At 39.6% G+C, this 25,925-nt stretch overlaps 1 protein-coding gene across 3 annotated transcripts in view; it reads left to right on the forward strand.

The window, feature by feature from the left end:
- Positions 1–25,925, forward strand: part of col22a1 (collagen, type XXII, alpha 1) — a 71,880-nt gene continuing 45,955 nt past the window's right edge. Inside the window, exons 1-16 of one of the 3 annotated variants that reach the window (XM_085395552.1) lie at positions 1–401; positions 651–745; positions 4,734–4,882; positions 4,976–5,542; positions 9,472–9,552; positions 16,571–16,682; positions 17,984–18,107; positions 18,316–18,591; positions 18,686–18,766; positions 20,303–20,419; positions 20,533–20,577; positions 20,687–20,749; positions 21,837–21,875; positions 23,401–23,454; positions 23,551–23,604; positions 24,059–24,112. In XM_085395552.1, the coding sequence (XP_085251678.1) occupies positions 4,792–4,882; positions 4,976–5,542; positions 9,472–9,552; positions 16,571–16,682; positions 17,984–18,107; positions 18,316–18,591; positions 18,686–18,766; positions 20,303–20,419; positions 20,533–20,577; positions 20,687–20,749; positions 21,837–21,875; positions 23,401–23,454; positions 23,551–23,604; positions 24,059–24,112 (1,758 nt within the window). In that variant the 5' untranslated portion in view covers positions 1–401; positions 651–745; positions 4,734–4,791. The remainder of the gene's footprint in view (positions 402–650; positions 746–4,733; positions 4,883–4,975; positions 5,543–9,471; positions 9,553–16,570; positions 16,683–17,983; positions 18,108–18,315; positions 18,592–18,685; positions 18,767–20,302; positions 20,420–20,532; positions 20,578–20,686; positions 20,750–21,836; positions 21,876–23,400; positions 23,455–23,550; positions 23,605–24,058; positions 24,113–25,925) is intronic. The other 2 variants (XM_085395554.1, XM_085395553.1) reach the window with 2 other exon arrangements.

Below are 25,925 nucleotides of genomic sequence, written 5' to 3' on the forward strand. Positions count from 1 at the left end.
GAGAGGAAAAAAAGGACAAAAATATCCATAAAGTTGGCTCTATAATTGGCTGTGCCTCTTTGCCTTTTTTATGTGAGAGCACAGCCCAGTCAAGAACAGTAGAAGCTGCCTCGTCCCCAAGTGAAACCCTACACTTTCCCCCTTTGCAGTTCCCTCCCACCTTGTCCACTCATCCACAAAGTTGCTGAAGCTCACCTCACTTTTTAACAACACTCTGCACTGGATTGTCTCCCTGGATTATATTATAATCCCTTCGTGAGTTCTGATGCCTGCAGGGGTGACAGTTTGGATTATTATCAAGTGATAATGATGCTTTCCCAGTGCTGATTCAGGGTGTGAGCGCTGGAGGCAAAGACAGAAAGAGAGACACCTCCAGCGACACTGACTGAGTGACAGGCCAGGTAAGGGGAAAAAAGTCATGAAGTCTTCCATGTATTACTGCGTATTCTGCTTCCTTAAAACGCCTCTGAAATGCTTTTTTATTCTTTAGCAGTTCTGAATTATTGGCTTTTTTTGTGTTTATGTGTTGCTCAGATCTGCTATCAGAAAACATACTTTTTCCCCCTCCTCTCCTTTGGTTGCACATAAAAAAAAGGCCTTTCTCTGTTTTTTGCATTGCGGGAATGATAAACGTGGTGCTTCTGTTATAGACATCTACACTGCAGTCCCAGGTCAACCATCAAGAGACGAAGTGGAAACAGGCCTGGTGATACAGACGTGCTGTTTGTAAGGAATCTGGTCCCAGGTTGGGATGTTGATATCCTGTTTTTAGCTTCACGTCAGATACTGTAGCTACGTAAAACTGCAGATTAATTCAGCTCCACGTTTTATATAATAAGTGATGAAAGAACGATAAATTATAATCTGTTTGACATACAGAGTAATGACGATTAGGAGCTTGAAACTAAATGTCATTCAGCTGAGCAGCTGAGATTTTTTGTAGTTTTTTTTCATTGCTCTTTGGGCTGAATTTCTTAGATGTTAAATGCACACTAATTGGAACAATTACAGTAATTTAGCTAAAGTGCCTGTTTTATTCATTAATAGCAACATTGAAACCAAGTAGCAGAAATAGCCCAGTGGAGAATCAGATAAGGGCAATACCATACGCTAAAGAAGTTTGTACAACCCACAGTGAACTTTCTATGTCACAGACTACATAGAAGCTAAAGCACAGTCAACAGGCTGTCGAGTCCCACCACAATATTTCCTGACTTTCTGTTTAGATCATTTTGTAATTTAAAATAATATATTCTTACATTTGCTGTAGTTACGTTTACTTAATGCTCTTTCATTATACTTCATTCTCCACTATAGTCCTAAAAAGTCTAGCTAATCCGAGTAAATGATTAGCTTGACATTTTGGACAACACCGGTTGTCAGGTTTTCATGCCAAGAACTGAATCAACAGATTGACAGCTTGGAGGTGACTAGCTCTGCCTAGCATAACAACTGGAAACAGATAGCCTAGCTTTATTTAGATGATACAAAATTTACCTACCTGCTCGAAGGATATTACGGTTAACTTTCCTCCCATTCATTCCTTCATGAAAGTTGCCAAGGCCAGATCAGTTGGTGATCGCCTGGTCACTAGGAAAAAAGTGTATTCCCTAGCAGTTGATGAGTGGCTGCAGGAAGGTGCTTGGCATCACTAAGTGAAACTGGTTCAAAAGATTTATACAAGGTTGAACCGAAAACCTCATTGCAAGTTCGTTGGCTGCTGGCAGATTGCTAGGATCACTGTAGTTTGTATAGAAAATGCTGACCTGTCTGCAAATACTTGTGAAACTGTGACAAGTCTTACACAACCTGGCTACAGAGAATGTTTGCCTTCAAAGTAAAATTTCATTTGTAAGAAACAACTTTTATTTAGCAGCGGAATAGTCTTTGTTTCCAGTTTGCATCACACTTTTTTGAAACTATCACTGAGTGGCAGTATGTGACTAAGGTCTACCTTATAACATAAGCAATCCTAATGTTTTAATGTGCTCAGTGAAGTCCAGCACCCACCACAGAGTGGGCATAGCCACTGTTTGCGTGTATCTTGAAGCCTCAACATTACCATTTTAACTGAGTTTTTTTTTTTTGCGTAACAAATTATTTTATTCAGAGATGTGACTGGACTGATAAGTTGCATGCATTTTAGGGCATGTACAGATGCAACACATAGATGCAGATACCTGTTAATCAGTGCTACGTACAGTAACAAACTGATATTTACCCACATAAACTGAAGTTATTTCTTGGATTTGTGATGCAAAATCATCACAAGCAGCCAGAGGTTTGGTTCAGTTCAACAACCTCTGTAGTTTTTATGAAGGGACAAACTATCCAAAATGCCCAAAAGATGATGGTTTTTTTTTTTTGTTTGTTTTTTGTTTGAACCAAACATGTTAATTTCTTCACTGAAGTTGGGCATTTCAACATGGGACTCTATGTTGACTCACTGATGGCTACCTGATGGATCAACTAAAGTGTTTGACATTTTGGCTGAACTTTTCAACCCCAGAGATGTTTATTTGTTGCCAACACTTCTCCAGATTGTTGAGACACAAAACCTTCTAAAATAATGTGTTTTAAGCTTCTTTTTAAAAATATATATATATCAATATCAAGTTTTCTAATGACTGTTAGGAATGTAAAAGGTGAATTACCTGCTCCTTCCGTTATAGGAAAACTACACAGCACTGCTTTATTTCTGGAAGTTAAAAGTTACTATCCACCACCAAAAATGTATCTTTTTCTTTCTGGAAAACATACATTAAAAGCACAATTGAGTGAAAATATCCCAACAGTAAAAGATGGTTTATATTATTGCTTTCCAAGCTGTGCATTACTCAGACTTTCCTCAACTTCCCCCACAAACCCCCTGCAATGAGATCAGGATGAGCCTGTGTTATGGCTACAGTCAGCCACACATCAATCTTAATAGCAGGCAACACAACCACTTGTGTAAAATAAGACCAAGAATAGTATTTTGTTTAAAAGACAGGCTCCTCTCAGTGCCACCCAGAGACAACAGCATAAAAATGATTCAAACAGAGGCAGACTGATGTCTTCTACAACATGATCAAACCTGTAAAAATGGCACTCTAGCAGTTAGATGTGTGTTTAAATGCATGTTTTAAAGAGTAAGAAATTACTTTGGTTAACTTTTGCAGTTTATCATCAGAAAACATCACAGACCTGACGTTGTCCTTATGTGGTTGGAGTTGATATATATGCAGCAAATTCCAACACTCTTTACCAAGTCCAGTTTTTCTCTGGATGAAGTATTCACTGCTGCTATAAAACAAAAAAGTGTGTATTTTAGTCTTAGGTTTCAATTATCATGTCCTAAGAATGAACGACATTTCCTTCCAGCTTTCATACCAAAGCGGAGACAGTAAAATACTGGACCATAGTGGAGATGAGATTTTTATTTTTCTTTGACACATATAAGGTGTCTAATGCAGTTTAAATTGTAGCTATTGGAACGCTAACAATTGCCTTCTTTGTTAAATGATTGTAAAGACTTGTTTGTAAAGAAAATACCGTATTTTCCACACTTTAAGGCGCACTTAAAATCCTTTAATTTTCTCAAAAATCAATAGTGCGCCTTATAATCCGGTGCGCCTTGAATTCTGGTTGTGCTTACTGACCTCAAACCGATTTTATGAGGTACGTGGCACTCAAAAATCTGTTAAAAAATGTTTTAATATGACTTTGCGAAGATAAAAAGCCACACCGCTTGATGGATTGTCGCAGCATTACGGCTACTGTAGTCAGGAGCCTCGCGGACTATTCCAAAACTCCGTCTGCTTCAAGTCACAAAGTCAAATCATCTTTAATAAAATGGTCAATGTTGCTGCTTTACCAGGTGTAACAAAAGGTTTAACATCCAGGCATCCATTAAAACATAATATATCAAATTCTGACGGAGTTAGAAGTTAGCCGGAAGTTAGCTTGCTAGTTTCCACCTAAACAGGATATAGCATGTTCTGACTGAGAGATTTGTGAAAAAATTAAAACGTACAGCTCTGCTATCACTTCCAACATAAATGAAGACAGAAAACTAAACAGCAGTGATGTCTGTAGGGTTACTGAAGTTAGGCTAGCTGGTATATAATAATGTGGTACGTGATCGCTAGCGACACAGCTATGTTAACATAACAAACACAGTGAAGCTGGAGCATGAACGCTAACTTTTCTCCACTCGATAAAGGTTAACGTGAGAGTTCCCGATTGTTAGGGACAAATGCAATTGCATGGCCAAGATTCAGTCAGGAGAACAATTGAGATAATCCATCCACAATATGAGGTTAATTGTTAACATACTGCAACAACATGGGGATAGAGCAGCTGTGATAGAATTCAACATCAATGAATCAATGGTACGGAAGTGGAGGAAGCAAGTTGACTTATCTGACTGCTTTGTTTTACTTAATGCGCTTTATAATCTGGTGCGCCTTACGGCCCGAAAAATACGGTAAATCCCATTTTTTGATTGCATAGGTCTAGCGTTCAGAGGGATTTCTACCTGACCCATCTGGAGTTAGGGTAGATTTTGTTTTTTTCAGCTAGTGTCAATTGGCCACTTTTCAGAAACTATACATTTCACAGATCAATTCAAACACTTCTCAAATAGGCAAGATGCAATATAAATATAAATGCAATAAATAGAAATATATAAATATTTTTAATTAAATTGAATAGAATTGAACTGAATTATGATTTTATTTATCTCTCCACAGACTGAACAACTTGATGATTATAATAAGCTAAACAAAACAGACTGAAGCCAAGGCTGAGATGGAATTAAGACTGGGATTTAGGATCACCCTGGTCTTGGTCATCCTGGCCTTGACTCTTTCCAGTGAGAAGGTGGAAGCACAAAGAGCAGGTAAGACCATTAGGATTAGAATTTCTGTTGTAATAGCAGCCTTAGAACATTTACTGTATGTGTTAAAATCCTTGCTGCATCTGCCTTCTCTAGGTTGTAAAAACGTCCACTATGACTTGGCTTTTATCCTGGATACCTCATCCAGTGTTGGAAAGGAGAACTTTGAGAAGATTAGGCAATGGGTGTCTAACCTGGTGGAGTCTTTTGATGTAGCACCTGACAAGACAAGAGTAGCCGTGGTTCGCTACAGTGACAGACCAACCACTGAGTTCAACCTAGGGCAACACAAGACCCTGGAAGATGTGAAGCGAGCTGCAAGCAACATACGCTACCTGGGGGGAAATACAATGACTGGGGATGCTATCAACTACACAACCAGCAACATCTTCACAGTGCAGAATGGAGCGAGGCCGGTCGCCAGAGGCATTCAGAAGGTAGCCATTCTTCTCACAGATGGCCGAAGCCAGGATTATGTTTTGGAGCCGTCCAAGAAAGCTGCCAAAGCGGACATCAGGATGTTTGCTGTGGGCATAGGGGAGGCTCTGAAGGAGGAGCTGGAAGAGATTGCAGCGGAGCCAAAGAATGCCCATGTTTTCCACGTTACAGACTTCAATGCCATTGACAAGATCAGGGACAGGCTGAGGAGGAGGCTGTGTGAGAGTAAGTCAGCCATCGGGACCACTGCCAACAAAACACTCACACTGCATGCCGCATGGCTTCTTTTTGAAGTTATACTTTGAACAGCCTGCCTCAGTTGCAATATGCACTTCATCAAACTGACTCTTATTTTAACCTTTTAACCACTGTGAAAAGAGGAAAGACCCTAACCACAAAACCCCACCCCGACCACACAGAGATGCACATGCACACTGAGCTATCCCGACTTCTTGTGACTGAATATGAAGCTGTTGCAAAAATTAGCTCATAAATGACAGTTTCCCGACCAAGACATATCTGTGGTACAGCTGCCTTTTCGACTGCTGCTATACTGCAGAGACATTTAGCAGTAAAAAAGCTTGTCTTAGTGTTAACCTCAATGCTTTCTCCACTGGTGTGTTGAGAAAATGTTTCAACATGGACACAAAACAGTTTACACTGCTAACTTAATCAGTTAAAATAGACTTATAATATTCTATCTTAACAACTGTTTTTAGCTTTGTAGCGAAGCAGGGACCCATCCGTTTGCTAGCATTTTTATGGGGATGATGGATGCTTCCCGCGCCAACGCTTAAAATTCCTGCCTAAAATTAGCCAGACTGGAAAGAAAGGGATGCCATGAGTCTTAACCACGAACAAGAAATACTAAAATGGAAATGACATGATTACATGGTTTGCTTAAGGATGAGCAATGACAAACCCTCAACTTTTATTTTAACCTGGTGCTAACTTGTCAGGCAAAAGCAGTGATTCCTGTCAAGAATGTGATGAGTAAGACTAAAATGCCTTCATTCTTTTTTGAGGGGGTATCATGTTACAAAGTTACATACCCCTTGTGCTTTAAAGGCAGCTTGTAGTTTTGTCTTAAAGCCAGTAACCTCTGACTCTTGACTCATAGGTTTTGAACAAGGCACCCGATAAGATTGTATTTTTAAACCATACTTTATCAACTTCAGCAAGCCAAAGGCTAAATTCAGTCAGGTAAAAAAAGTTTCAGTGTTTTCTTTCTATAATCTCTAAAATCACCACGGGTGAGCCTCCAAGTACATCAGTGGTCAGCAAAACTGGCTGCCTGAGCGATGTGAGTTATTTTCACCAAGAAAATTATAGCTCGAATGTTTCAAGTGGGTCAGCTACAGTGGCTCAAATGTCCATGTTAGATGTTTTCACCTTTTAATCTATAGTTTTAAAAATGGACACTATTTATTCTGTGCTACACTGATTCGACAGAGCATGTGTGGCCTCACCTAAGAACACAAAAACCCTAAGATTGCATATTTGACCTTACATGCCCGTTCTCCACATAACAGACAAGGGGCACCCAGATGGTGTTTAAAAATTCACAAGCTATAATAGTGACAGGAAACACAGCTAATAGCAAAAATGAATAATTTACCAGTTTATGGCTGAAAACAGATGCCACATGCAATGCATACATTTTTGATGATACTTCTGTATCAGAGATTCATTCCCAAAGGCAAGTTTTACACTGCTTCCACTTTAACTCACAGCCAAATTATAGCCTTAGGGCCACAAATCTGAGGGTAGCTCAAGTATTTAGCATGCTCAAGTGTCATCACTGTCTTTAAAAAAAATGAGTGATGTGCTTATATATATTTTATAGAATGGTCATTTTTGGCTGAATTTGGCTTTATGAACAGTATAAGCCAAAGGTCCTATCTAACGTCTAAAAATTTTGTTTTTTAAATTAAGGCACAAGCAGACACAAGCAAAAAACAGTCTCCTCCAGCTTTGCTCCCAATGAAAAATGTCAAGCCCAAATTAAAAACAATGCACAAGAAACTGAAATAATTCTACTACTTGGGGCATGATAAAGTATTCAAGAGCTGACAGGCGCTCATAATCAGTGCTACAGGTTAAAAGCCTTTCTGCAGTGAAGATTTTTACAGCTGTGAATTGGAAAACAAATTGGATTTTTAGCAAATAATAGGGAATTTGGAGTGTCTCACTTGTCAGATAATATATTCAGGATAGCATTCAGGGTTAGACAAATCAATGACATAATAACAGGTTTCATGATATAGTGATTCCAAAGGGTAACATGATTTGGATCTGCTGCTGTTGACTGAAAGTTAACACAAGGGAGCCCATCAGGGTGAGTTTCAAAGAGTGGAGGATACAGATTTGTCTTGATAAAAATGCGGTTTAATTTCAGCAATCAACAGAGTGGAAAGTTTATCATGGCACTTAGAGCAAAAGAACCACCATAAAAAGGCAAGTCTGCATGTCTAAGTTTACAACTATGCTAGCAGCTCTGAGGCGGTACAATGCATAGCATTGCATTATTTTGAGCCAAATGCTAATGTCAGTTTAAAATGAGCGTGATATTTCTGTTAACAGATTCTATGTACCCACTTGTGTGGTATATAATGTTTACAATGTTTTGCAATGATGGTCACACTAACAACTGCATTTTGTGAACATTTGCCTGTAAACAATCGTTTAATGCATAAAGCCTAAGAGCTACCACAACACATATGCAATATATGGTTAGTCTTCAATTATAAGTGCACTGCTAGCATGCTAGCAAGCATATGCACTATCACTGGTGCTGTTGACACACCCTCTGTCTACTTTTAAAATGTTTCATGGTTCCCCCTTATCATGCTTAGCCTTGATCCTAGTCAATGATGTTAATAAATGCTCGTACAATCCACATAAAGAGGCCTCCATCACTGGTATTGTTAAATTCTTTTAGCATTACACTATCAGTGTAATGCTAAAATTTCCATCAAATAGCTCTTTGGGAATCACATTAATGGTGTGAAAGTAGTATTTTATGCTTGTTAAACTGTGTCACATTTGGCTTTTTTTGTCTAGACACAGCACTACTTTAATGTTTGAATGATTCATAGGTGAGGGTTAGTTGGCTTAATTAACAAAAAGCAAACAAACAAACTCCTTTGAAAACGATAAAAAAAGACTCAAAGACTGGACTAAAAATGAAAATTAGTAATAAAGCAACCGATGTATGATGGAAAACTTTCAAAGTCCTCCAGAAACTATGGCTCAAGACAGCTTTAAAAGTTCTTGGAATAAAAATATAAAGAATAAATGATGGTGGAGTGAGACTTTTGCACAGGACTGTATTTGAATATTTGCACTGATTCTTTTTGTTTTTTGAGTATTTGTATGTTCTGTGAATAGCCAGACATCCAGCTGCATACACTATAGTACAATGAGAAATAAAAAAATCAACAATTAAAATGATAAAACAAATCAACATTAAGTTAACAGACGTTATTCCAGCACAATAAGAAATAGCCACCAGCTCTTCATGAACTTAAGTGAGCCCTGAATTCTGTACCTGAGTTGTTCTATTTTGAGGTGTGTCATTATGTCCTCCACCCAGCGTTTATGGGAAGGCAGTGAAGCCTTGTTGACATATTAACATTTGGCTGGGATAAAGTTTGCCGTGTTCACATTTCTTTAGTGTGTCAGCACGCTCACATGTGATTATTAGTGCGTGTGCTTTATGACACAGTTTAGTAAAAAACAAACAAATGAAAAACAAACGTAAACTCACGCGAACCAGCAAAATCAATATGAATGAGGGTTATCTGTATCCATGGATTAACCAGGAGTGAAGAGATCCTCAGAAACTGCCGGTCACATTAAGCAAACGTTTACATATATGGAACTAGACAGCACCCTTCACAGAAGCTGGCATCCTGACACAGAAAATGTCTCTCCTGCCAACCTGAAGGGTTTGCCTTTCTTGCTGTCATCACTGAGCTGCGCGTGTGTGGAAATATAACACTGTCACCCCACCTGCTGATTGCTTCTTCTAATAAAACAGTAACATGTGATTCGATTTTGAACAGGAAGATACAGGGTTACCATATCTTTCTCCCCATGGTCCAATAAGAGCACGAGCGTGTCTAACTGAATTATTTTTGCTTTCTCCTCAGATGTGCTGTGTCCAAATATGAAGGTTCAACCTGATCGGTTTAAGCCCGGCAGCACCAGTTATGGTCTTGAAGAGGTTCCAGGTATGTGCAAACTGCTGCTTTCCTAACAGCAACATGCAGCACTTGCAATACGTGTCAACCACAAGGTCAGGTCTTTATTTCTGAAAGCATTTCCTACATTTTCCAAAAACATTTATTGCATGCTAAGAGTTTGTTCTCACACACAGTTTCTCTCTCTTTCCATGAGAATATAAAGTGAAGTGGTTTAATTCATGACCAGGAGGCTGCTGGCAGCTCTCTAAATATACTTGTGAAAACAAAACACTCGTCTTTTTCAAAATCAAATTTGACAGTGGGCCAATTCAGAGCTTCACCTCATGGTTCGGCTCTCTTTACCAGTATGGTTGACCTGCTGGTGCGTTGATCTCTTGCTCCAAGATACTTGAACTTACTTTTCTATCTAGGATAGACTCCTCAGCTTTATCTGAAGCGAGGTCACCATCCTTTTCTGGGAGATAACAGTTCTGAAGAGTTTATCCATTTCATCTGCATCAAACTCAAACCTTTCAGATGACCACTTGAGGCGCCACCACTTTATCTGTAGAAAGACGTGACCTCTCAGTACACTCAGTGTTTGTTATTGCAGCTTCACTATTGAAATCCAGGCTATGGAAGTCACAAACAAGAGTCAAGACAAGGCGCTGCTCTTTTTAAGATTAGCAGTGAAGCTGCTGTTTCACTAGCATGTAGCGCTCCATCATTAGATGTTTTTAGTCCACACATTCCACGCTGCTGTGTTAAAGGTTCTTCTCTGAGGTCTTGAAAACCATTTACCCACCAGTTATAACAGTGTGTTCTGGGAAATCTCAGTTCCTGTCTGTGTCTCCCACCCACATCCATCACAGTAAGAGAAAAAACAGATGCACAGGCATGAGTGTTTGGACTCGTGCTAAGTCCAGGTTCAAGGAAAAAGAGATGTAAGAGCACCGAAAAGCTATGTTTTTAGAAATGTTCCCTCTTAACATACTTGGCTGGCACAGGGTCCTCTGTTGATTTATTCAGGAAAGACAGACTTTGATTTCTTAAAAAAAAAATTACTTAAAACCCGGACATCCTTCCATCTTTTTTGTATATCTTTTGGTCAGCATCACAACTCTACTGGACCTCACTGCGTACACCCTGAAGAGGCTGCTGAATGACAGCCAAAAACACGTTACTTCTTAAGGACAGTTTATCAAAACTGCATGTCCTTAGACATGTGGGAGGAAAACCACACAGACATAACATGGAAACTTGAAACAGAAAGACACCAGCTGGCAATGAATTCAAATATAACAACATTAATGAAATGAAATAAAAAAACAAAACCAAATATATCTGTTTTGGACAAAAAATAACTGGCTAAGTTTAAGACTTGTGTTTGTTGATGCAACATCTGCAAATCAAAGATGGATGACAATGATTACTATTTAACATAACAGCCCACTTTTTTTAAATTCCCCTCTCGCTCCTGTCGGGCCGTCTTTATCCTTCAAACTCGGGTCTTCTACAAGAGGCCTGTGAGCTCGAGGGTCATGTGCAGTATCTATATTTCCTTTTGCTTCCAAAACAGCTTTAAACCACTGATGGAATGCGTAAGTCAATTACTGAGAGACAGGGTCATTAGTGCTCCTTGATTTAATGTGATGAATAGGACTTTAAATAGTAGTAAAGTTGTAGATAATTGTCAACAACAGACTTTTAAAAGTTCCCAGATGTATTTTTTAGTTTAATAAAAAAGCAACAAACTAACAAAATTCAGATGAGATGAGGAACGTCTCATTAGCTAATAACTTGTGATTTACAATTAACATGCACAGGATAATCCTAAATTTGAAACAGTCCAAAATATTAAATCTTTTAAAATTCAATTTGATTTCAAATTTCAATGAAATGAGTTACTGAACCTGTAAATTCATCAGGCGAGTGTTTGCAGACGTCCCAACATGGAGCTGTTTTTCTGTAGCATCCATATAGATTGTCAGTCTGCTGGCATCCACAGCTCTCACATTCAGTGATTAAGTGCAACATCAATATGGAGTTGCACACTGAGCTATGATGTGAAGTCTACTTTTTAGACTACATTTATTTCCTGGTGAGAAAAACTATGGTTTAGCTGTTAACTATCCACTACTGGATGCACCAGCGAATGGCAGTGGCATGTAATTCCTGCCTGATTACTCTGTACTTTAACCACATAATCTTATAATCATCGGTTAATTTCTCACAATTATTTGAGAGATCTTCTGTGAAATATTACGAGCTAGTAAAACTGAACTTAAATACTTCAGTGCATATTTGTTTATTGTATTTCGGTTTTGCTAAATGAACAGTATTTCCCCTCATACTGTAGTCAGGTTTTAAGAGTATATATTGGACTAAAGTACAGAACCCTTTGAGAAAGCTTTATCCCTGATGCATCCTCTTAGAGTTGCTAAAAAGTTACGCTGACTTTTTGACTGAAAGAGTGTTTTCATGATTAGACACAGCGTCACTTTCTGCTGTCAGGACACATTATCACATCCTCGTCACTGGGCGAGTGCTAATTATGTGGTTTGGCTTTTTCTCTCAGCCGCAAAAGAAATTAGAACAAACTTTTGATAAATCACTGAAAGCCACTGATACTTTCTTAAGCAGATGTATCACTTTGTCAGATGCGCTAAGCACTCGTACTGGAATAAATCCTCTGACCAAAGATTTGTTTGTCAGATCTTGTTCCAGTGGAAAACTCTATGGGAAATACTTCTCTTGTACCCAGACTATAGAATACTGTGGAACAGGCCATGAATACACTCCACACTGCATTGATTTATATTTGCTTTACATTTAGTTACAGCTAAACGCTATCATAATTTTAAATTCCATCATAATTACTCATGTTCTATGCTTTAACTGTTCCCATAGTGTTGTCTGGAAGCAAAGGCAGCTCAATGAAAATGTTCAGTTTTTATTTCACTTTAGCACCAGTAGATACAGCACAGGGGTGCTTATTGATTTATTTTCTCTACCTTGAATCTAACACAGACAGTTGTGTCACAATCAGGTCTTTTCTACGAGCAAAAACCTGCTGTGGGCCCCACTTGGGGCGAAATGTTATCACACAGCGGTCTGAGGTCTGACGCTCTGACATGATAAAGATGTCTGGGGATTTCCAAGCTGCAGTCGCTCTGTAAATGCAGCTAACTTTAAGATGTACAATGTCAAACTTGCTTGAGCAAAGTACTTTTTTTCAGTTTGCGGGTAAGCACACTGAGATTTTCTCTTCATACAGACACACAGTGTTTATCATTGCTACTCCTGCAGGTCCTTCTTATAATTACACAACAAATGCCTCTGTGCTGGTGCACAGGGAGTGCAGTTCTCTTTGCTAAATGTCAAGACTATTTGCCACTTATTATGATTTGACAGCCAAGAGACCTGCGGTTTGAATGAGACTTGTATTTATCACGGGCTGTCTAGTCAGACCCCCTCGGGGTACCGAGCACACACAAGAGGCTGCGGAGCATCTCCGTGGCTCGGCGCTCACTATCTACTGTACAAATGTTGCCATCTGCTCCCATCAAAAGAATGCTGTGTGTATGCGCTCGCCTTTCCCAGTCAGTGAACTCATCTGGCTTTTGCCGCAGATCACCCCAGTGGTCGTTTTTGGCTGTCCAAAATAACTTTTTGGGTTGATTATACGCTATCTGCTGCCAGTTCAAATTACAGCTTTGTGCTCAGATTTGGCCCCAAAGAGCCACAGAGACAGCATGGTGTGCACGATGCAAGCACAGTGACAGGGAGAATCGAGGCCAGTGTAACTCACAGCTGCGTGGCTTCCTCGAGCAACTGATAACCAGCAAACATCGCTCTTGTACAGCAAAGGTTTACGTTTTTACTCGTTAAGTTGTCAACTACTCAAAGTGTTTTCTTTCAGATAGCAAAGGAAGGTGAGCCCTTTTACATCACACGTATCTCAGAAGACTTTTTAAAAATAACCCAACTGAGACTGGGGGGGATTTTGCGAGTATCCCATCCCATGGTTTAAATAAGGCAAAAGTCTCAGGTATGAGAACACAGCAACAAATCCTTTTTGGATTTTTCTGCATGAACATGGTGAGAAAATTAAAGATGACTCACATTAAATGTCAGGCTTAAGAATGTGTGTGTGTTTGAAGCTGTGTTTTCCATTTAGGGGAGAGCGGGGTAAGTTGTCACACTCTTCACACTGACTAACTTTTACTGAGCACCATACATCACAACGTAATAAATGTTTCACCAAATGAAAGACGGAAGTCTCGGGCACATATGATGTATTGATTACATTTTCATATCTTATCTCATTACGGAGTTGTAGACTGTTGAAAGGAGAATGTGCACTTGTGACAATTTGCCCCATCGGCAGGTAAGTTGTCACACTAGATTATCTTAAAATATGAACACAAATACTTAATTATGATTATTGATTTTAATTGTTAAATTCAAACCAAAACTGGAAATTTGAACAATTATGCCAAGAGAATTTGGAAAAAAAACAATTATTTCAATCCAATACACATTTTAATCAAAACATTAAGTAGAAAGAAAACTTTAGTTTGAACTTTAAACTCAAATGTTCTCTGGCTTGCACATAAATCCATCATAACTGAATGGAATGCTGCAAATAACTTGCTTTACTTAACATGTTTATCCTCTGAACAAAACAGATGCCTTATTTCTGATTAATCAGACTCAACTTCATAGTCACAATTCTGGCACACATAAATTGCCTGGCCTGAGGTGCAAGCATCATGGGCCCATTTGTTGCATTTTACGCATTGTACCCAGGTCTCTTTTGGACGACTGTTTGAAAATGGCTCCACACAGACAAGGCAGAAGCACTCTTCATCATCTGATGATGACTCTTGAATTATTTTTCTTCTTTTAGCTGCGTTGTTCTTCATAGGTCCAGATGTTTTCCCCCCTCGCGTCCCTCTCTTTTGAAACAGCTTTTTGCTAGATTCAGCCTTATTCTTTTCTTTTTCTAGTTGCTGCTTCACTGGCGTGTCGGTTAGAATTGCTGATTTGCGTCGTTTTCTTCCTTTGCTGGATGGTTTTCGGTGGCCAGCTTTTGGATATGGCTGGATGTCCTCTGGAGTTGGTAGTCCGCTGTCAGTAATTGCAGTGCGGTAATTTATGTCAAAATCCTTTGCTGTACTTGTGATTGATTTGTTCTGCATCTTTACCTGCCTGACTGCCTTTAACATAATGTCAGGTGGTGTTCTGCCACGCTCTGTCTTTCGTTGATAATTTCGAACCATCTTACTTTCTTCCTTCCTTAATTCCTGCCTCTCCTTCCTTTCTTCAAAAACCTTATTACAAATACAAATGAATTACAATATCACAATTTTTTGGAGCATTTATTTGTACTGGGGCAAGTTGTCACATGTGACGACTTGCCCCAAAGTTAATGAGACAACTTGCCCCAAACTGACATTTATGCTAATTTTGGCTAAATGTCAGGGTTAGCTCAACATAGCACATCAGCTGAAGTATCAAAAGACACGTTAATGTCTCCTCTATTTTGTGTAAAATAATAATCTGTAACATCTATACCTAACAAAGTTGTACTGAAGAAAATTTAAAGTGATTTATTTTTCCTTTTAGGTCAAAAAAATAAAAAAGATGTGCTCACCTCAGATTAGAGCAGTCTTGACCACATGTGAACAGGAGGTTGACTATAGAAGAAGAAGTCACACAAAGTGGCTATTTCATTTTTGAGATAGAGCCTCTAGTGTTGGAGTTATGAACAGTGTGACAACTTACCCGTGTGACAACTTACCCCGCTCTCCCCTACCTAATATACTGACGACTGAATCGCTCAATTCAATTTAATTAAATTTTATTTATATAGTGCCAAATCACAACAACAGTCGCCTCAAGGCGCTTTATATTGCACAGTAGATCGTACAATAACAAACAACAAGAAAGCTAAGGCAAAATTGATGACTCTTGTGTTTTAAGTGAGCAAAGAAACAGCACCATCTGGTGGCCAGTAAAGGTAACCTAACTAATAAAGCTGTTTCATAATCAAATGAATGAAAGACAATGAGAAATGTTTCCTTGTGCATGCGTTTGAGCAAAGAGAAAGTCTCCACCCACTGCTGAGTGAATAAAATAATTGTTAACGGTGCATGTGAGGCAAATTACTGACAGATAAAGCAGCTGTTGTGTGCGGCTGATGGCAGATCAGTTATATCTGTCATGAAGACTTTTGATTCTAACGTTATTTTTTGCTCTGTTGCTAATGACACAGGGGCAGGCTAAGTGTGCGCTTAACCACCTGCTTCCAAGCTATTTCCTATGACATCCACTGAGCTTTTCTGCCAGACTCTCGCATTACCACCTTAATGCTGTGGTTTCCTCTTTGAAAGATTAGTGCGCTGCTGTTATTATTCCCACTAGACGTCTCACACAGATTTTGCTGCATAACTAGGGCTGTGCAGGAAAATGTTGAGGCTGTTCTCATTCTGTTGACTCACTCGTGCCGCAGTCTGCTTTCCGGAGAGCTCAGACTACACAACATAGGCTAACCACCAGCTTTCAGTGAGAGCTGCTGGACACACTGGCAGCATTAGTGCTGCACAAGCGCTCGTCTTACTGGCATCGCCATAGCTACAGCTACTTGTTTGTTGTACAAGGGAGTGTCCTCTCTAAACCACCTAACTATGGTCTGTGGTCACACCACTTCAAATCACACGCTGCAGAACAATGTACACACAGATGCGCTCTCTCAGACTCACACGAGGACCTTACCACCAGTGGAAACGAGCTTTTTTTCCCCACTCTGGCAACAAATCTAACAAATATTTAAATGGTCCAGAAAACATCTGTATTTTCCAGTTGTCCATTAATTCAGCAATTCATCAAAAAGTCAAAAACACAGTCGATGCAGGGTGTGGTGGGACTGACCCAGTTAAACTTCAGTGTACCCCCTAGAAATCTGACAAAGCCATAACTCAACTTCATGACCGGAGAGCCTGGCATGATTTTTTTATGTGTGTGTGGAGTCCAACTAGGCTTTTTTACTGTGTTGCTGCAGGATTTGACCTGATGGATTATTTCAACGTGAGAGATATTCTGGGAGCCAGAGATGAAGATGGACAAAGTTCATATGTTCGCCTTGGCACCATGCCTATAGTACAAAACACAGAGTAAGTGACCTGCCCATTATGCTTTAAACAGTTCAGCTTGTTTTTGAGCCCTGTCAATGCACATGAAAGTGGCAAAAATGAAGTCTTTGAAGTCTCCAAAAATTCATCCTTTTAAATCTCAGTTCTGGCTGAAAAGGAAATGTTTCCTGCACAACAACTCCAACAATGAGGAGATTCAAAGCCAAACACAACTAAGACCAACTTGCAATACATTATGACACAATCTCATGTGAAACATCATTACCATGTAGCTATATTAATGACATCTTCTGTATATTAACCTTATGGAGTTAGAGTTGATATGTCGCTATCTGAACACAGCCAGATGAAATGTCAGTAAATGTGATAAACAACCATTAGCCATCTACTTAAGTACTAAAGGCACCAATTTAGTCTTTTTTAGACTTATTCCTGACATCCTGAGATCCATAAAGGGATAAAGGGAAGTCATTTTGAAGGCTCAGAATTGGCCAACCAGGAGAACGTGGATGTCTTCTCCCCATTTGTCAAATGTTTTTGTCTCATTAAGTGTTTTCTGTCTGCACTGTTTTTTTTATATAGGACGCTACAGTAAAAATAAAATTAGCTAACTCTTAAAGCTAAAAATAAAGACACCTTAACTAGTATTCTGCTTTGATGGCGCAAATGTCTAAACTAAAGCACCAAAACACAGTTTATGGTGAAGTTTAAACCTTTTTTTGTTACTTGTTACTTGGTGGCTAAGCTAGCCTTGTCAATTTTCAGTATTTATGCTAAGCTAACTGTCTGCTACTTGTAGCCATAGAGAGCCTAAAAAATAGGTTTGACTACAGTAACATCCCCCATTGACTTTTGAAGTTCCTTTTGAACTGTCATGGTGCGCATTTTTACCACCGTGGTGTTTTGAAACAGAAGAACAAGCGCTGGATTTGTGAAAGAATGATTTTGGCTAACAAGGTGTCAATCCCAGTGAGCATCCTGGCTAATCCTATTCTTTGAAAGGTTTTTCCAGTTTTCCAATTTTACAGAATTCTGAGCTCTTCCTTTATAAATATTAATTCAGATGTGAACAGTTTATTTTATTTTGCTGTTTCTATAAATACACAGGCAACAGTTTGAATATAAGAAGTCAGTGTAAAACTGCTAAGAAGAGCAGAAAGAGTAGCTACAAACACACTGGTTGCTAGGTAAAACACTGGGACTGTGTTTAACCTTATACATTAATATTTCAACTGCTGTACAGCCAATGCAACTGTTGGTTTACCACATCCACTAAAAAGAGAAAAATAAAGCAGTAATAATAATGTACTTTTATTCCACAGAGATGTGTTTCGTCAAGGGCTGCCAGACGAATATGCCTTTGTGACCACATTTAAATTCAGGAAAACCTCGAGGCGTGAAGACTGGTACCTCTGGCAGATTTTTGACAAATATGGAATTCCACAGGTGAGTGAGTCAAATGTAAATAGTGACAAATGTACCTGTCTCTGCATGTGGCCCAACTTGGAGAATTACATCATCGAATGGGCTCACCTCGCTGACTTCTCTTTTTCATTCCAATATTTTATTTATTTTTGTACATTCATTACTTCCCCCTATGGAAAACAAGCTCCTTTATGTTTCAGTTCACATCCCTGTGCTTCTGACCTGTCAGGTGTCCATCCGTCTGGACGGTGAGAACAAGGCAGTGGAGTACAACGCTGTGGGCCTTACAAAAGATGCTGTGAGGGCTGTGTTCAAAAACCCTGAAGTCGACAACCTGTTTGACCGCAACTGGCACAAGATTGCCCTCAGTGTGGAGTCCAAGTCTGTGTCTCTGTACTTGGATTGCAAGCACATCCAGACGCTGCCGATAGAAGACAGAGAGGACATTGATATCCAGGGGAAGACAGTGATTGGGAAAAGGCTGTATGACAGTGTGCCAATTGATGTGAGTCTTTACCTCCATTTTGGCAACAGTGTGATTCATGTCAGTCAAGGTTATTTTTCTGCAGTTGACCTGTTGTTAATCTGTGTACATACAGTTTGACCTCCAGAGAATGATGATTTACTGCGATTCCAAGCATGCCGAGCTGGAAACCTGCTGTGATCTACCTAATGGGCCTGTAAGTATTACAGGCCAACAGGCCCAGAGTCTGCGTCTTTGCAGTGAAAGCGAAACGCGTCTTTCAGATGCTGCTGCTAAGCCGTGGAGGTTCCTGGTTGCATAGAAATATACATCTACCACAAGATGGGATGCTTTGTGTTTAAAGGAAAGGTTACATCCAAATAATTAAGTTTGCATGAGTGTGTGCCCCCCCAGCTCAGTTGTAGCTTGAACAGCTAAGCTACTTTGAATAATCAGTGTAGCTTTGTTACTTTGTAACTCTGTACAATACAGCTTTTTCAAACAGCTTTAGAGGAGCAGTTTGACACTCATACACATTTAAGATGAAGTGAAAAAAAATCCAGATATTTTCCACTTGCTCCTTTGAAATATGATGGAAACAGAAACAAGCAGTTACTTGCCAATGTGACTAATCAGACCTCCACACGGTGGTATTTATTAGCTGATTAATGGAGTTGACACATTACTTAAAATTGATTTTGTAATAATACACATTAGTGCCACAATCCTCAGAATAAAAACAGAAGTACAGTGGCTCTTTGCCTAACACAGATATACGCTATAACGCTAATGAACTGACCCAGGCACATCTACCACAGATTTAAAAAATGATTGTCTTTGAATGGGTGGCTGTAGCTCAGGAGGTAGAGCAGGTCACCTACTGATCGGAAGGTCGGTGGTTCAATCCCTGGCTCCTCTAGTCTGCATGTCAAGTATCCTTGGGCAAGATACTAACCCTAACTTGCTCTCCGATGCATCCATCGGAGTATGAATGTCGTTAGAAAGCACTAAGTGTAGATAAAGTGCTTGTGAGAATGGGTGTGATTGGGTGAATGAGGCATGTTGTATAGAGTGCTTTGAGTACTCCGTGAGAGTAGAAAAGCGCTATATAAGAATCAGTCCATTTACCATTTGAAATCTCACCAGCTTACAACTAGTTAATTTTGCTATCTAGGTAATTAAGACACAACTAAACAGCCTATAGGATCTAGCTGAGTACACATAAGTGAATTGTCATGCTAATGTTTAATTCTTGGACTCCACTAGATTAGCTTTGCATGAATCACAAAAGCTCAAAATAGTTCTTATTTATGTTGGTTGCTGGTGCAGCCCCTCAATTCATCCACTGTCTGAAGCTTTTTCTCATTCATTTTTTTTCCCACTTCCTTCTCATTGGTTAACCTTCGGAAACACAAGATTTAAACAGTGTGTGCTTGTGACTCTCTATGACATCATACAGAGCCACTTTTGAAATGAAATGTTTCAGAGTTGAGCATCCTGAAGCGTCAGTTTTTAGATCACAGGGATGCCTGCAAACCTTCAAATAGCACTAATATAAACCCAGGAGTGGCACTGATCATCATCAGCTCATCATAAAGGTATAGACCATATAGGTATCATTTCTTCTAAAGCAGGAGCTACTTTAAAAGTTAAAAGTGTGGGTCTGAATAGTTTTAGCCTTAATCAGAGATGCCTGTCTCTTCTATCACAGCATCATGATCCAGTTTTATCAAAATAAATTGCTTCATTTCAGTGCCCTAAGACGGTTGTGACAGAGGCTCCCCCTTACAAGATCCCTACGCCAACACCTACCAGTGCTGAGCAACAACGAGGCCCTCAAGTGAACTGCTCCTGCCCTGCTGGAGAAAAGGTAAAGCCCCGCTGATTTTACCACGCCTAATCCCTCTCTATTATTTCCACGGATGAGTGGGAATCCTTTCTTCAGTGGCTTTCAAAAGACGGCTGTGTTTTCATTTCTCACAGGGTCGCATGGGTGCACCCGGTGTTGCAGGTCCTAAGGGTGAAAAGGTCATCTACCACTGCCTTTCAGTTCTATAGTGTTTGTGATAAAGGATTACACTTTCATTATAGTTGTTCGGCTTTATTTTTATTGTGTGAACCTGCCTACTTTTTTCAGGGTGACACTGGCCCTAAGGGTGCTATCGGACCACCTGGACTCAAAGGAGAAAAAGGACAAAGTGTATGAAAACTTAAAAATGTCCACAGTCACATCTTTTTACTTTTAAGATAGCTTCAAACCTTTTGGAGTACAGTGAGGGAAATGATTACTATGCTGAATTTGTAAGATTGCTCACTTTCAAAGAAGGAAAGAGTCATGATTTTTATGTAAACACATTACATAAATGTTATAAAATGATTTCACTGAGTAAAAATAAGCATTTGATCTCTAACCAAAACATAATTTAGTATTTGGTGGAGAAGTGTTGTTGGCAAGCAAGCATTAAGATGTTTCCTGTAGTTGGTCTCCAGGTTTGCACACATCTCAGGAGGGATTTGAACCCATTTCTCTTTACAGAAACTCTCAAAATCATTTAGGTTTCTTGGATACCACTTTGCAACTCAAATGTCCCTCCACAAATTTATAAAATTGAGGTCCGGAGAAGGTCTAAGCCACTCCGTGACCTTAATGTGCTTCTTTCATGACCCATCTTCTGTATTCTGGCTGATGGAAGGAGGTTCTCATTCAAGATTCAAGTCTTCCTGTACAGTGCAGTGCAAAAGCATTATGTTGCCACTTGAGTGTTTGACATACTCAGCATTTCTCTTCCTTCAGTTGGATCGAGTTGTTGCCAAAGAGTTTGAGTTTAGTTTCGTCTGACCACAGCATTTTCTCCAGAACCTCCTTTTGAATCATTTAAATGTTACCAGTGACTGTTGTCCCAGCCACCGTCTGATCAATAACAAGCTCCTCATGTGTAGTTTTAGGCTGATCCACCACCTTTCTCATGATCATCCTCACCCCATCAGGTAAGATCTTACATAGAGCGTGACGGACAGCTCTGTGGTCTTGCCTGTGTTGGTGAAGAGGTTGGATTGGAAAAAACTGATTGCCACATGGGCACACAGACAAACTTTAGAGGATCAAATACTTATTTCAGCACAAAAATCCTTCATTTCTATGATCGGAGCAAATTTACAAATCCAATAATTATTTCCCCCACTGTAAATAAACTAGTCTTGGTCACGTCACATGCTATGCTTTCAAGCTTTCTTGCTTTTCTTTCAGCCTCGATAATAATTAATCCTTATTGGTTAATTATTTGCAGGGCAGTATAAACTCTGTCAAAGGTGGCAGAGGTGAGAAGGTAAGTAAACCTGTCCTTCACAACTCTGCATGAGCATCATCTTAACCCAGATACATGTTTGTCTGTGTATTGTGCATATTTTATATGCATGTAGACAAAATGTTCTAATCTGCTCCTTCAGATCTTTTTTATTCAAGTCTTTCTTGCTATCTCGCTTTTTGGCTTTGCCTTTTTTTCTATATGTTTTTTCCTGGGAGTGTCTAGGAACCTGCTCATACATCTCTTATTGTCAGAGTAACAGATGTATGAATTATAGGACAGGTTACCACAGAGGATATGTAGCAGGGAGCCAGTGCAGACGCCCACCCAGTCTGCACAAATCACAGCCTCTGTGCTGCCTTCCAGTGCCAGCCGGGAGTCCCACGATGTAATTTATTCCCTGAAACAAACTTCTCGGTATTCACCTCTCACACTGCACTGAAAGGGACACTTAAAAATGCCCTAGAGATCTAAAAGACGAGAAGTGTTATCCTGGTAGTTTTGAGAACACACCTGTAAATTCTTCTGGATAATACAGGTGCACTACAGGGGGGCAGTGCAGTCAGAGCGACAGCAAAAGTCATTTCATGATACATTTATTTGACTTTTCTACTTGTTATAGCTGAAAAAAGAAAAACTTGCAGGTTTGATAAAACGCGCATTAAATCGAACTTTAATGCGCCTTGCTGCTTTTTCTGTTTCTTACTGCGCAAGCATCTGTCTTCACTTTCTCCATGGGAAGGCTGCAATTTGCTGCTTTTCGAAACCTGATGCAAACACGTGACGTAAACTGACTTTAAGCTGCGGTTCAAAGTGGCTGAGCTGGTCATCGAGTCTCCCTGAGCACGTGGCGGGGGAGCGAAATCAAAACTGGTTTAATTGCTCCCTGTGCAGCACTCTTCTTATGGATCATGTCTTTTTGCCATGGGGTGCAGCAGAACAGGAGTCCCTTTTGCTGATCTAAAGGACGTGTGCTAATATGATATAAGCCTGAAATAATTAAAGGGCAACCTCCTGTGACTTGTAAAGTGGTTTATGAAGCAGAGGGAAGTCTTGCGGTGGGTGAGACCTCATGGTACCGTGTAATTTAACAGCCATTACTTTTTGCTCAGACGCGGGATTCCTTGGCACAGAAGATGACATCAGTGTACAAACCAAAAGTGTGATGCTCTGAGGACAATGGGAAGCCATTGTTCCTTGAGTCTTTGGTCGAATGTGCGACCAAACCATAGCAGGTCTTGGTGAAGCTGTAAGGATATTCTGGCTCCCGAACCTTTACTCAAAAGTGTTTTGTTTGTCTCGGTTTATGTGAGTCTTTGTGTTCTGTGTATAACTTTTAACTTTGTGTGTTACTGTGTGTGCAGTGATAATACATCTCCTGTTCTTTGTGTTTAATTGACTGTCCATCCATCGGGTACTAAACCATGTTCTGTGATACTGCTGGGTTGATTTTTTTTGACAGCACGTCACCGCCGCCTGTCCCGGCCCCCCTGCATGCCTTACTGTGACTGAACTATAGACGTTAACGCTTGTTTTGTATTCACAGGGTGATAGAGGCAGCATAGGGTTGACAGGTCCTCCTGGACAAAAAGGAGAGAAGGTGTGAACCTGGAGACCTGGAAATCTTTTGACTTTTATTTAGAGTTTTAAACGGCGCCAAACTGGTACTGATTGTGTGTTTTCAACCATCTCACAGGGAGTTGGTGGAATCCCAGGCATTGATGGTTTAACTGGAGACAAAGGCGACACAGTAAGAAGCAAACTTATACAGCTATGGTGTTACCTTTATTTTTATACCGTATATCAAAATTTACAGTATTAAATATATATGCATATTTAAAAAAATAAAAAGATGTTTAGAAAAAGGCATTTACTGATTTTCTTTCATGAAATAACAGGTGTTCTTAATGGTGTATTTATATTTTATTCATCATTTCCAAGTGTCCAAACAAAACAGTTTTTGTTTGGACACTAGATGAGTTCACATAGAATCCTCAAAAGTAGATGAGGATTCTATGTGACAGTTTTCTGTTTTATTTTGAAATAACGTCTTATTGGCATGTATTTATAACACTATTTGGTAAAACTGTAACAATTATAAATTTTTCAAAGAAATCGTCTAACTTTCTGACCTTTGTTTTCTATTCCTTTTCAAAACGCAGATGTTGTGACTGTGCAAATGTTGTTGTTTTTTTCATAATCAGGGTGAAGCAGGACTGGCTGGTGATCCAGGGCTACCAGGTCCAGCTGGACCGAGGGTGGGTGAATGTGGTTTTCCAGCTTTTAATCCATTCACGAGTGACTGCACATGCACATGCAGTTTTGAAAAGGTTTTAAATAAATTTCAGGCCATATAAAAAAGGAAAAAAAAACTTAAGCTAATCTGGTTTTGGCATCAATCTCAGAGAGGCACTTGTTCTGTTAAGTGAGTGTACATAAGTTTTTTTGAACAATTTCCTCTCAAGCTGGTATTGATTTTTTGCCAGTTTGGGTGACTTTCTCTTGGATGAAGCTGCAGCATCTGGTGAGGGAGTCAGGCAGATGGGAGTATGGGTGCGGGCTCAAGCTGGGCCACTGGCCTGTGACAGACTGCCCAAGACTGAAGCGAACGAGCATCACTGCACAGGATATACGAGATTATTAAAAAAACAGTGAACACCTCCTAGGACTGGCTCAGTTCATAAATAAACATTTTTACTGCTGCTTCATAGCTTTACGAACTTTGAGGCTGGACTATATATTTTGTTATTATCAGGCTGCTCTACAGTGTTGGGAATACGTTACTCAATGAGAGCAACGTATTGTGAATACTTTGGATTACTTAATATATTATCATGCTTTTTTACAACTACATGAATGTACTGTTGCTGTGTGATTTATTACTATTACTGAAGGTTACTCACCATGCCAATAGCAACTAGATTTTTAAATCTTAATATAAAATGAGTAACAGTAGGGTGGGCATTAGGTAAGGCTGCACTTTTTGCAGCGATCTCGTATAGAAAACTATTCAGCGCGTATATAAAACAGGTCCCTTTACTCTGAACCGTAGTAAAGGGACCTCTGGCTAATACGTCGGTTCCATGTCGGGCTCGTAGCTGAAAACTAGCTTTACTTTGTTGTCTGGGTCAACTTTGCTAGCAAGAGACAGAGAGAGGCTTTGAAAGACTGCTCCAACAGAACTTATTGTGTCGGAGGAAAACACGAACACGGTGTACAGTCGAGTCTTAATAACTTACAACAGCTGCGTCCATGAGGCTACATTCTTTAGGGCTATGCCTGTAACACTCTGCCTATTGCCTTCATATTAAATTATTTTTTGAATAATAATTTTTAAAAATATTTCTTCACATCATTATGCGGGCTGCAAGTAGAGGTGACATGGGCTGTGAAATTGAGACACGGGCATTAGAGCCTCTTAATGTGTGTTTTGTTTGGGTTTCCACCGCTGTCGAATTACCAAAAATAGAGCGCGTAATCCATTTATTTCAAGAAAGAAGCTGTATTCTGAATACCACCTTTTTAAACAGTAATTGTAACAGAATACAGTTACTCATATTTTGTATTTTACAGTACATGTATTCTGTTACTCCCCAACACTGCTGCTCTAAAAGTTCAGTGCACAACGTCCAGTTTATCCAAGATGTCACAGTGAGAGAAATCATACTAGTTTCTGTTCATTGAGTCCAGTATTAGATTTAAAGGTCTTTACTTACATACAAAGTTCTGAATGAGGGTCCCATAATAGCTCAAGGACCTCATAGTATCATATTATCCCAGCAGAGCACTTTGTCTGTGGGATTACGTGCAGTTTCCAGAGATCTCAAAAGTAAGCAGAGCTATCAGGCTCCTCTGTGGAACCAGCTTTCAGTTCAGGTGACAGACGCTCTGTCTTCTATTAAGATTTGGCTTCAAACCTTCCTTTCTGATAAAGCTTATCATTAGAGCTTTATCAAAAATGAAGGAAGAAGGTTTGACCCTGAACCATCTGTTCGTTATGGTAATATAGGCTCAGTTTGCCTGGGGACTCCAGTGTGCTGAGCACTTTATTATTTTTTATTGTTTGTTGTT

Source organism: Rhamphochromis longiceps, linkage group LG22 (genome assembly GCF_057381845.1).
Source record: "Rhamphochromis longiceps isolate RC_006_pf linkage group LG22, R_longiceps_female_GT1.1, whole genome shotgun sequence".
Classification (NCBI taxonomy): Eukaryota; Metazoa; Chordata; class Actinopteri; order Cichliformes; family Cichlidae; genus Rhamphochromis; species Rhamphochromis longiceps.